The 12351-nt window shown below is 37.7% G+C and overlaps 3 protein-coding genes and 1 long non-coding RNA gene across 4 annotated transcripts in view; 3 read left to right on the top strand and 1 right to left on the bottom strand.

The window, feature by feature from the left end:
• LOC111394493 overlaps positions 1-424 on the top strand; it is a 2066-nt gene extending 1642 nt beyond the window's left edge. The window contains exon 3 of the long non-coding RNA XR_002702617.1: positions 51-424. This is a non-coding gene — a long non-coding RNA (uncharacterized LOC111394493). The remainder of the gene's footprint in view (positions 1-50) is intronic.
• A 1260-nt stretch (positions 425-1684) lies between these two features.
• LOC111394492 lies at positions 1685-3329 on the top strand. The gene is made up of 2 exons (XM_023020340.1): positions 1685-2345; positions 2546-3329. The coding sequence occupies exons 1-2, from the start codon at positions 2237-2239 to the stop codon at positions 3316-3318; spliced, it is 882 nt and encodes a 293-aa protein (XP_022876108.1). The 5' UTR covers positions 1685-2236; the 3' UTR covers positions 3319-3329.
• Positions 3330-4107: 778 nt separating this feature from the next.
• LOC111394175 lies at positions 4108-5613 on the top strand. The gene is made up of 3 exons (XM_023019942.1): positions 4108-5075; positions 5139-5246; positions 5298-5613. The coding sequence occupies exons 1-3, from the start codon at positions 4108-4110 to the stop codon at positions 5611-5613; spliced, it is 1392 nt and encodes a 463-aa protein (XP_022875710.1).
• A 576-nt stretch (positions 5614-6189) lies between these two features.
• Positions 6190-11828, bottom strand: LOC111394491 (disease resistance protein RGA2-like). The gene is made up of 2 exons (XM_023020339.1): positions 8163-11828; positions 6190-6676 (listed from the first exon to the last, which is right to left on the bottom strand). Exon 1 carries the CDS (start codon positions 11784-11786, stop codon positions 8166-8168), a length of 3621 nt encoding a protein of 1206 aa, XP_022876107.1. The 5' UTR covers positions 11787-11828; the 3' UTR covers positions 6190-6676; positions 8163-8165.
• Positions 11829-12351: the final 523 nt, after the last annotated feature.

Below are 12351 nucleotides of genomic sequence, written 5' to 3'. Positions count from 1 at the left end.
GGGGGGGTCCGAGATTTCTTTTATTAATTTGTACATTTTTTTAATTCAAGGTTTGAAGTCTTATGTGAATTTGAAGTGGTTATCTGATTTGCATAACAAGATCGAGAGCTTGAAACGGATTGAGGGCCTCAATAAACTAACTGAAAGTAGCACAAATCACCACACAACCATATTTTACATATTTTTTTCCTTGTTGAGTTTTTCAAATTTGAAGCTTTCAAGACCTTTATTTAATTGCTGGAATTTGAATTCTATTCAGAGTATAAATAGGATTAGGATTTCATCAGTAATGAAGCTATTGGTTGGAGGACTTGGATTTCAGAGCCTTCCAGTCACTGTAAATGCTAGCATTTATCAAATGCAAGTACGTGAATTAGACGACAATATTTAGAATTTGATGCTGCCTTTTATCATCACATACATGGTATTAAAGTTAAATTTCATTTCTAGCCATTAATATATACGATCCATTGTTGAACAGAATCATCATATTTGAATTGAGAAATTGAGTTGATTGTTATCCTTCATCTAGTGTCCAATTTTATTTACTGTGAAAGTTAATGAAAACCTGCTGTTGTTCATAGGAATTGAAAGCTTTGAAGTATGAGGATTTTCTTAAATCAAACAGAGTTTCTAAGGGCTTTCTAAGAAATTTAAGGAAAATTTACTCAGAAGATTGAGTGATCTAGATCCTGATGTTTAACTCATCTAGCTAGATGTTAGTCAACATTCTTCTACCCAAAATTAAGCCACCTCTAGTATAATTGGTTTTATATACTTTGCTTGATGATAATGTAAAATGAGGACAAAAAATGTTGAATTATCTTTATTTTCTTCTACTGATTTTTATTCATGATGAACAGTTACTTTCTTTGCATTGTTATATGTACAAGTTTCATAAATTCAAAGTTACTGACATGTCATATACCCTCATTGAAATGGGATTCAAGTCTTTTGTTGTTTGCTATACAAGTATCAGATGCTAGGAAAAACAAGATCAAGTCCATGGACGAGGTAAAGTCTCTTACAAGTGTGTGGGCATTGATTCGAGTGGTAAGTCTTTCTTGTCGAAGATATTGTAAACAATTAGCAAATAAAATTTTCTTCAAGGATTAATGTTTATAATCTTCCTTTTTCTTAACCTATGGTAGACAATGATACCAGTTAAGTTTGCAAGCTTGATTAATTAGATGATAGTGTTGAATACCGGATAAGGTCGATACTGTTGCTCAATGCCATTACTGTAGTCAAAATTATTCAATCAACCTCAGAGAGGCCAATGGAAACCAGGACAAACAACGAGTCGATGCAAGTCCTTTGGACTACAGTAACGGCACTTGCTAGCAGATCATCTGATGAATCTCTAGTGGTGTCCTGCCATTGGGCAGATGGTATACCATTGAATCTCCAACTCTATGAAGTGCTTATAGAAACATGCTTCGATATTAATGATGAAACGTCAATTATAGATGAAGTTCATGAGCTTATGGAACTCGTTAAGAAAACTTGGGAAATCCTAGGACTGAACCAAATGTTGCACAATCTTTGCTTTACATGGGTCCCTTCAAGATAACTAAATAAGATCTTGTGCCTTGAATTAGTCGGAGGCTAGCTCATTGTTTTTTTTTTTTTTTTTTTTTTTTTTTTTTTTTTTTTTTTTTTTTTTTTTTTGGTTCTAGTGAATTCTTGGAGTCAAAATGCAGAGGATATGCTGGAGGGGGACGCAAAATATAGGCGAAGGGTGTTTCCTTGATTAGAAGAAACGACATGTTAGCTCATGAAGCGTACAATGAGATTCTTGGTTGGAGTTTAATGTGAGATTATATGATTGATGAACTTGTAGATAAGGACATGAGTAGTCGATATGGAAGATGGTTTGACATTGAAATCGAAGCATTTGAACTCAGAATAGGGATTCAGGATCGGGGTTCTTAATTTTTTCGTTAGATAAAAAAGGGAAAATTGCTGCCAAGGTATCAAATCTTTCGTTTATTAGCAGACTTTGTCCAAACCTTTAGTTTGTGCCACCGGAGATACCAAACCTTTAAAAAATGTGTGGGGCCAGTCCAAAATGACGGTTTCCGTCTGTTTGACCGCCAAAATCGTCAATTGACCCCTTTAATGATAATTTCAAGAATTTTCCCCAAATAAGTGAAGGGCAACATGGTCATTACACACATTTCCCTCCTCAACATCAAACACGTCCGTTGCAACTTCCTTCTACTCACCATCCACTATGGAACCTGCAAAAACCCACAAAGAAGACGAAACGGACTTCGAAGAAGACGAACATCCAGTGGAAATTGTAGCCCACATTCGAGGCTCTCTTCCCCAACCCGTGTATGGTAAGTGTCTTCCCTTGTTTTCGGTTTACGGTGTGAAGTTGTATGATTATGAAGTTCCCCTGTTCGATTGTGTTCACGTACTGGGGAATTCAAAAATTGCAAGTGATTTGGTGTATTAGAGCGTAATGCTTGTGTAGTATCTTTTCTGCACATGATCGTTGCTTGAACTGCATATTAGCCACTTCACTAAATTTTTTCAGGGGAAAATTCAAAGTACTTCAGCATACGGCTTCATCATGGTGGAATTTTATTGCAGAAGATGAGAAATTTTGTGTATGAGCATGGGAAAATAAGTTATATAGACTATATCGACCCTGATTTCTTCAATAGATTTCTTTTGGACAATGCCGTGAAGATGTTAGGATATTCTGATAGAATTAGATATCTGTACAAGATGGAGAAGAAAAGAATGAGTGAAGGTTCATTTTGGTTGGTTAAAGACTCAGATTTCATAAATTTAGTGAAGTGGCTTGGTGATAATAGGACAGCTGAACTGTATTGCTTGCCTGTAGTTGAGGTTTTGGAGTTGCCTTGGTATGAAATAGAACAAAAGGATGTTCGAGTGTTTGATTGTGAGACTGGTGAGGAGTTGGTGAAGGTTCAAAAGTCTGGTGAAGCATTGAATGAGCAGCAACCATGTTATGTAATTGAGATTTTTGATGAATCAGTAGAAGGTGATGACGTGTATGTAGTTGATGAAGTGGATGACATGGAAGCAGATGAAGAGGAAGTTTATACAGTGCATGGAACAGAGCATGAGTATACAGAGGTTGATTTTATAGGGGCTGAAGTAGACTCACATGAATCAGAAGTGCATGCTGCTGAACCGGAGAAACCACATGATGTTGAACCACAGTTGAGGTCTGAACATGAGCTGCATGACGCTGAACCACAGCAGCAGGCTCAGCAGGAGCTGCATGCTGCTGAACAAGAGGTGCAGGCTGCTGAACAGGATGTCGAAGCAGAGGTGTAGCCTACTGAAATTGATGTGTATGCTTCTGGACCACAGCAGCAGGCTCAGCAGGAGCTGCATGCTGCTGAACAAGAGGTGCAAGCTGTTGAACATGAGTTGCATGATGCCGAACCAGAGGTGCAGGCTGCTGAAACTGATGTGGAGTTTGGTGAAGGTCCTGAGCTGGATGATGAATATGAGGAGGGTATTTTGGGAGAGGAATTCACTGAGTCGGAGTACGAGCAGGAAGAAAATGTTGCTGTGGAGGATAATGATGAAAACACATATTTCAGGTTAAGTGAAGGTTTTGACATTGGTGCAAGTGGTGAGCAGGAAAGTGTAAGGGATGTGCAAGAAGGGGAGGCAGCTGCTGGGGAAGAATCTGGAATAGAATACGAAGACTCCAGTGAGCTTAGAAGCTTACCCAGCGATATCGAGGCTGAGGGATCATCTGCCAGAAGGAAGAATGTGTGGTGGTTTAACCCTGCAACTGATATGGAAGATCCACAGTTCAAGCTAGGTAATGTCCACTGTTCTGTGTAATTCAGTTCTGGTTTAATTCATTTGGATGATAATGAATTCTGGTTTAATTCATTTCTGTCAGGGATGAAATTCGACAACGTCAAGATTCTAAGGAATGCAGTAGTTCAATACTCAGTCAAAAATTCCAGGCAACTGAGATACGTGAAAAATATGAGGACACAGTTGAGAGTTCGGTGTCAAGATAATTGTCCTTGGGTTTTGTATGCGTACCAACAACCCGACAAAAGTCTTAGAATTAACACATTTATAGATGAGCACACATGTACCATGGTGTTGCAAAATAGAAGGGTTAATTCAGGTTTTCTGGTAAAGAAGTACGTGAGAAAATTTAGGTCTGATTCAAACATTCCAATGAGTAGTTTTATGGAGACTGTGAAAGAGGACTGCATGTATGAGATTTCAAAGCATCAGTTCTACAGGACAAGATCGAAATGTGCAGAAATTATTAATGGGATTGTAGCTGAGCAGCACAAAATTTTATGGGATTACGGTGAGGAATTGAAGAAAACAAATCCAGGTAGTATAGTCCAAATCGAAGGTTCGGGACATACTTTTAAGAGATTGTACATCTGCATAGGGGCTTGTAAGGAAGGGTTTAAGGCTGGGTGCAGGCCAGTTGTTTGGTTGGATGGATGCTTCCTAAAATCTGCAGATGGTGGACAGTTGTTGGCAGCTGTTGGCATTGATGGTGAGAATTGTATGTTCTCATTAGCATGGGCAGTTGTGGATGCAGAGAACAAAACAAACTGGCAATGGTTCATAGAATTGTTGGTTGGTGACATAGGGATGCACAACCCTCGAGCTTGGACATTCATTTCCGACAAACAAAAGGGTTTGGTGGATTCAATAAGTCAATACTGTGAAGGAGCGGAGCATAGGTGTTGTGCTAGACATCTTTATAGCAATTTCACCTTAGCACACAAAGGTCTGGCACTTAAGAACCTATTTTGGACTGCAGCAAGGGCAACAACAGTGCCCGAGTGGAAGAGTGCAATGAATGAGTTAAAAGACATAAGTGAAGAGGCTTACAACTGGTTCCTTGAAAAACCTCCTTCCCAGTGGACCAGATCCCATTTTGAAGAGCATTCAAGATGTGATATTCTTCTTAATAATTTGTGTGAGGCATTCAACTCTTCCATTGTTGTTGCCAGAGACAGGCCCATCATCTCCATGCTAGAGAAAATTCGGCATCAGCAAATGATAAGGATGAATGCAAAAAGGGAAGCGGCAGAGAGGTAGGATCATGCATTCGGGCCAAGAATTGTGATAATCATTGAGAAGGCTAAGTCTGAGGCAAGGTACTTGAAGGCAGACTATGCAGGCAACCAGAAATTTGAGATAAGCAGTAGAGACGATTTGAGGTGGAGCGTTGACTTGACAGAACATGCATGTGCTTGCAGAAAATGGTAGCTCACTGGAATACCATGTCCCCATGCAATATCAAGCATGCTTTCAAGGGATATTGGCATATATGAATACATCGACCTATGGTATAGCAAGGAGACATACCTGAAATGTTACTTCCCAGTGATCCACCCGATGTCAGGGCCTGAACTGTGGCCAGAATTGGGAAAGCATCCTCTCACTCAACCTCAGAAGAGAAAACAGGCTGGCAGACCCAAAAAATTGAGGAAGAGGTCACAGGCAGAGCCACCTACAGGCGTGAAGATGGGAAGGACTGGCATGAAGATGACGTGTAAGCGCTGTGGAGGGTCTGGACATAACAAAAGAAGCTGTAAGGAGGCACTGCCTGGTGAAGATAGTTCACAGTAACAGTCTCAACCAACCACACAAGAAGATACACATACCAGATCAATAAAGGGGAAGAGAAAAGCACATTCAACACAAACCTCCAAGTCACAGACAAAGAAGTCCAAGTATAGAGGATCGCAATCTTGAACATCATGCGGTTTCTCTTGTATAGTTACCTTTTTGGGGAAATACTGTGATTTTTTGTAAACTGAACTGGAAATATGTGTTTCCAATGCTGTTTATTTTGTAGATGTAACTGGAATTTTTGATGAAATTATTCAATGTGTTGATAATGTTGATGTCGAATATCTTGCATTATGTTTCTGCTTTTCGTTGTTGGTTTCTGAAATTGTATTCGTAAGATCTGATGTGCAGGCGATTATGAAATATATGAGAATGTTTGATACTTCCTATGAACGTATTATCAAACGTTTGGTACCTTTACTGCAATGTTTTTAAAGATTTGGTACTCTGTCTGAAATCATTAGAAAAGGTTTAGTATTGATTCTGCGAATCGTTATAAGGTTTGGTACCTATGGTGTACCTTCTTCAAATAAGTTTCAAGTATAATCTGCTCTTTTAATTTCACATTTGACATAGAGGCCAGGAAAATATCGTTAAATTTCAAGTCAAAATGTACAACACAAATTTTCCTTTTTTACATATGCATTTTACAACATCTAGCACATGGCTCCATTTCGAAACCCTAAGCTCAAATTTCTGGAACAAAAACTAAAATCCTACAATCTGACCCTACATACCTAGGAACCAACCCATTTTGCAAACACTCCACACATAAAGCCGAAGAACCAGATCTTCCACACATTTGGTCTTGTTGCTTGAAGGGTGTCGATTTCAGCTTCCATTTCCCTCCTAGCTCGTAATAGACCAGGAATCAGTTCCTTCGATCTCTCACACATCGGAGGGTCAGACCACATAAAGAAGGTGCATCCACCCACATCTTGGCTTCGAGGACAAGTGAGAAATCTTCCTTCCGAGTTCAAGTTCGTCCACAAGGTCTTCATCTGCACTGGGGAACCACATCTGCATACATTCCCCTCCATCTTCTTGCTGACTCTTTTTACTACATGTGAGAGAGAAGGTAGGTAATAAATAGTGATAAAGAAATGGAGGGAAATAAACAGTGAAGTTTGATGTTGAGGAGGGAAATGTGTGTAATGACCATGTTGCCCTTCACTTATTTGGGGAAAATTCTTGAAATTATCATTAAAGGGGTCAACTGATGGTTTTGGCGGTCAAACAAACGGAAACCGTCATTTTGGACTGGCCCCACACATTTTTTAAATGTTTGGTATCTCCGGTGGCACAAACTAAAGGTTTGGGCAAAGTCTGCTAATAAACGAAATGTTTGGTACCTCGGCTGCAATTTTCCCATAAAAAAATGTATAAAAGTTTGCTCTTATTTCAACAGTTTCTTTTATGATTCAGTGTATGGATTCGAATTTGTAATGAAATTATTATTTTTTGTAATCCAAAAGTTCTTGGAAAGGAATAAATATTTAATTTTGCAAGGCCAATTTGCATAAATAGCTATGAATATAGAAAAAAAATATAGAATTAATTAAAAAAACATAAAATGACCTACGATAATAATCAAAAAATGCTGCAAAAAATAAGAATATAAGCATAGGCAACATTCAAAAAAATGTTGCGCAAAGATTATTAGCATCACACAAAAAAAGTTACGAAAAAGGTTATTACCAACATTCAAAAAAAAGTCGTAAAAAAATTATTACCATCATTCAAAAACGCTACAAAAGGTTAGTAGCAACATTCAAAAATTCCATCAAAAATCTGATGTTGAAGAAGTTTATTTTTGCTCAAATTCCATCAAAAATTCAAATTGCATCTTTCACCTCGAACAATTAAGTAATCAATATTCACATCCCATTGACTACAATGAAAGGAAAAATTAATTAATTTTACATATAGATATCTTAATGAAATCTGGAAAATAATAGCCCTTATTTGTCTACCATTATTTAAGAACTCCTTTTTTCCTTGCTAAAACTTATTTTCAAACACAAATTCTCACAATAAAATATTTCACATGTAAATACAAAAATTTTCCTTACTTTTTAACTAAATATTATCTAAAAATCACTATTCCAAAATTTACTTTTCCCAAAAAAAAAAAAAAAAAAAAAAAAAGAAACTCTTTTTAATGGGCATTAAATAGGGGCAAAATGTACTTTAATATAGATGATAGGTTAAGCATAAATATTGACCGGCTAATAGAGAACCTTGTCAAATTTAAATTTTAATAATAATTAGAGCATAGTGAAAATATAAAATACTAACAAATCCATGGGGTTCCTCGATTTGATTTTCAATTTACCAAAGGAAAATAACTGTAATAACAAGTACTTGCAAATAGAAATAGCGATTGATGTATTGCGATTTGTTGGGTGAAAATACATAAGACAATTTACCAATTATTGACATTGTTTAGGCATATTTAATTTATATTTACAACATACAGTAAATTATTAAAATATATAAGAAAAAGAAATAATGAAAACCTGAAATGGTTGAGCTGAAATACTTACCAACTATATAAGCCAATTTGGATCAAATTGGTCTCGAAACATGATCAGAATATGTGAAATCTTTGACCTTTCAGAATCAGGGCCTCTTTCTTCCATAAACTTATCAAACAATGGGCACTGTGAAATATATAAAGATTTTAGCTTGGTGAGGCGTTGCATTGCTTCCTTAGAGGGCATATTTCTAAGCTTTTCTAGCTCATACAAATGTATTTCTTCCAGGGATGACAGACCCCCAAACCATTCTGGCAGTGCTTCAATTCCAAATCTTTTTAATATTAAATATCGGAGCGAAGTGAGATGCTGAAGTAAATATGGCAATGAGTCCCAATGTGGCAAACCATATAAACATAATTTCTGGATATGTTGTAACTGTTGTATGCCATCGAGAGTAGCTTGGAATGAACTGTAATCAAGTGAATCTGAGAATCCGCCAATCCACAATTCTCTTAAGCTGCTAAGATGTCCAATTCTCTTGGGCAAACTCCTCAATTCAGGACAATTGTATATGTGCAACTCTGAGATACAAGGCAATTTCTCCAAATCTATCGCACAAGAAATAAGTTCTAAACATCGAGCCACGCGTAGATACTCCAGACACCTGAAGGACTCAATCATTTCACTTGGTAGGCATCTCAGCTCTAAGCAGTTAGCAATTTCCAACTTTACAAGAGAGAGGGGACCTTCTCGTCCACTTTGATTTGAAATTGATTTCAGACTTCGACATCCAGTTATTGTCAAAGATTTAAGAGACTGGAAGCTGTGTATATCATCAGTTAATTCACTCAATTTGTCACAATTTTGAATATTCAACTCTCGAAGATATTTTCGGCAGCCTTTCATGTGGGAAAGACAAGTGAGTGTTGATATATTGCTGATCATGAGCTTTTCCAAAGACGTTAGGTTGCTGCTACCCAAAATCTTTGTCAACAGAGAATCACTATCGATAGTATCAATCACCAAGTTTTTCAAGCAAGGGAAATGACTCGGAGAAGTATTCAATTTGGGGCAATTTCGAATCACCAAATCTTCAAGGCAAGGAAATACCTGCTCTCTGCACGCTCGTGTTTCTGCCACTGTCATCAATTCTGCTTCCACCCACTCTGTTAGATTTGGCATGTCTTCTAGAATGAGTCTTTCAAGTGCTGGGAACATTACTCTTGTCTCTTGGCCACCGTAGAATGAAGGACCTATGGATCTTACGTTAGTCAAATGGGCTAAGGTAAGATATTTGAGGAGTGGCAGGTGACCAAACATGGGAATTTCTTCACAATTCTTGCAATTATAGAAGGAGACATCGATCAATTTATCAAATTTCAACCAACCACTGCCATCAAGGAATACTTCCATTCTCATAGTCCATGATGGGAAGTTTGTACCTCTGAACCCATCAATTGTTATGCTCTTCAAATTCGGGTGAGGTTGGAGGCCTTCAAGGACACTTTTATCGTTAATGTTGCCTTCCGAGACATCCATATCATCGTACTCTGTCCACTTTAGACATAATTTATATATCTTTAGCTTTCCAACCAAATCTGCCTTCTTAGCTTCTTCTACGCCATTCACTAGCTCAAGATTAAATATATTCAGTTTGCCCGTAAGATTCTTCAAAAATCCTAGCTCTTCTATTCGGCAACCTTCCTTGTCACCCACTCTGAAAAACTGTAATGTTTGAAGATGAGACAACTTTCCGAGTTTAGGCGGCATCGGGAAACGATCATTCCTAGGAGGAAGGTAGAGATGTCTCAAATTACTCAAGTCGCATAGCTTTTCTGGAAGCCGTTGAATGAGATCTGGAAGCCTTAATGTTTGCAAATTGTAGAGCTTGCAAACAGAATCTGGCAAGGTTGGAAGACGGGTAGCCGCAAGATATCTCAAATGTATCAACTTGCAAATTGAGGTTGGCAATTCTTCAATATATACATCCAATAGCTTTAGAACATGCAGGTGCTTGAACCATGGCAAAATTTTGTCCTGTGAGATTCTAACGGAGAACAACGTGCGCAGATAACTTGCTTTCTCTTTTGTAAACATTTGTCTTTCCTTTTCATGCATTTCCATTGCAAGGTATCTAACTTTAGGAATGTCATTAGCAGAATGCTCCACAGCATTAAAGCTTTCTGAATTTGAAACTGAGCATGCAAGATCTTGCACAAGATCATGCATCTTGCAGTATTCGATATTTCCAAACTCATCCTTTTCGGCCTCTTGGAAGAAGGAATTTTGCAATAGAATGTTAAAACACGTATTGCCTATAGTCTCCATATTATTTTCTCGATTATCGGGAAGAAATCCTTCCGCCATCCAGAGTTGGATCAACTCATCTCTCCGTATTATTGAATCCTTGACAAACATTGAACAATAGGCAAAACATTTTTTAAGTAATGGAGAAGATAAACGATCAAAGCTTACTTTGAGGACTTGAATAGCATAATTTTCATTTGCTTCAAGATTTGAAAGCCCGATCTCTAGAACTGAAACCCAGTCATCTACTCCATTTCCTTGCAAAGTTCCACCGACCATGTTTGCTGCTAATGGTAGACCTCCACATTTGCATGCAAGTTTCTTTCCAACTTTCTCAAATTGTTCTGGTACTTCTTCATCTCGAAAGGTCCTTGCTTTGATTATAGACCAGCATTCATCATCCTTTAATAATTTCAAATCGTATGGATCTCTGTAAGTGTTCACAATTGATGCCACACGTTTCTGACGTGTAGTCACCATGATGACATTTCCTCTGTTGGTGTTAACTCCAGCCATAGTATTTTTGAAATCCTCCCAAACTTCTATATTTTCATTCCACAGATCATCAAGAATGAGCAAGTATCTTTTGTCTTTCAATTTCTCTCGAAGCTTATCCACAATAACTTGCCTGCTGGCTCCTTGAAAATTTCCTCCTAAGGACTCTAGAATCCTTTTAAAAAGCGTCATCACATCGAAATTTTCAGAAACGCATACCCAAATCCTAATAGCGAAATGACTCTCCGTGTGCTGATGGTTGAAGACTGACCGAGCTAAGGTTGTCTTGCCAAGCCCTCCCATTCCAACTATGGGAAGGACTGAAATAACTAAGTCGTCCGTGTTGATTATCAGCTTCAAAATTCCTGCTTCATCATCTTGTCTTCCGACGACATTTGAATCAACAGTTATGCTATCGGTTTCCCTGACCCGAGGCACAGTGAGAGCATAATTCTCAACTTTCTGGAAACCATAGGTATTAGCTTCATCTGCGATCATTTTCAAGTCGTCATTGATGTCCTTGATCCTGCGAGCCATTCTCCATCGGAACGCCAAAGGAGGAGTAAACGAAAAGTTGTTTAAGCACCCCCTTATCTTATTCTGCCTTTGGATCTCCACCATATGACGCATATTTTCATAATTGATCTCATCCAAGACATGATCAGCATCGTAAGTAACATCTCGAAGGTTCTTGAGCCAGAGTTTGACAGCCTCATCGGTAACTTCACGTTTCTCAGCATCTTGTAAGACAAGATCCATCATTTTCAATGATCTGCCTAACTTTCTCAAGTCTTTCTTGAAATTCCATAGCAGACTCAACTCTGAAGTGGCGGATGCAAGCAACTTTTCCACTGTCGCTTGAACGGTGGCACTAATAACAGCATCCATTGTCTTGCTTTGGAATCTTGTTGTGTGTGATTGATTGATTGATTTTGGAGAGAGAGAAAAGATAGATATGCAGAATGCAGTTTGTAATTGTTTGACTATTTATCCCAATTTCGATTCTTTGCTTTCCTTTCTCAAATGGTTATTCCAATTCCCATTCTTTCCTTTCTTTTCTAAATTGGTTATCCAAAGTTGTCCTCTTTGCTTTCTTTTCTCAAATGGTCATCTCAATTTATATTCTTTGCTTTCTTTTCTCAAATGGTTATTCCAATTCCCATTCTTTCCTTTCTTTTCTAAATTGGTTATCCAAAGTTGTCCTCTTTGCTTTCTTTTCTCAAATGGTCATCTCAATTTATATTCTTTGCTTTCTTTTCTCTTTAGCACTAACTTTGGAGAAATAATTGTCCGAATTTCTATTCTGTTTTCTTTTGGTTATCTCAATTTATATTCTTTGCTTTCTTCTCTTTTCCTCTTCTTTGCTTTCTTCTCTTTTTCTCTCTAACTATGGAGAATATTACTGTTCAATTTATATTCTTTGCTTTCTTTTCTTTTTTTTCTCTCGAACTTT

The sequence above is a fragment of the Olea europaea genome, chromosome 5 (genome assembly GCF_002742605.1).
Source record: "Olea europaea var. sylvestris chromosome 5, O_europaea_v1, whole genome shotgun sequence".
Lineage (NCBI taxonomy): Eukaryota > Viridiplantae > Streptophyta > Magnoliopsida > Lamiales > Oleaceae > Olea > Olea europaea.
The sequence above is the reverse complement of the archived record's forward strand: the minus strand, read 5'-3'. Positions and strand labels throughout refer to the sequence as shown.

Coding starts and splice junctions, on each gene's coding strand:
- LOC111394492 (XM_023020340.1), top strand. CDS start 2,237: ATGGAACCTGCAAAAACCCACAAAGAAGACGAAACGGACTTCGAAGAA. Junction 2,346..2,545: donor TCTTCCCCAACCCGTGTATG/GTAAGTGTCTTC, acceptor AAATTTTTTCAG/GGGAAAATTCAAAGTACTTC.
- LOC111394175 (XM_023019942.1), top strand. CDS start 4,108: ATGGTGTTGCAAAATAGAAGGGTTAATTCAGGTTTTCTGGTAAAGAAG. Junction 5,076..5,138: donor AAAAGGGAAGCGGCAGAGAG/GTAGGATCATGC, acceptor GTCTGAGGCAAG/GTACTTGAAGGCAGACTATG. Junction 5,247..5,297: donor GCATGTGCTTGCAGAAAATG/GTAGCTCACTGG, acceptor CATGCTTTCAAG/GGATATTGGCATATATGAAT.
- LOC111394491 (XM_023020339.1), bottom strand. CDS start 11,786: ATGGATGCTGTTATTAGTGCCACCGTTCAAGCGACAGTGGAAAAGTTG.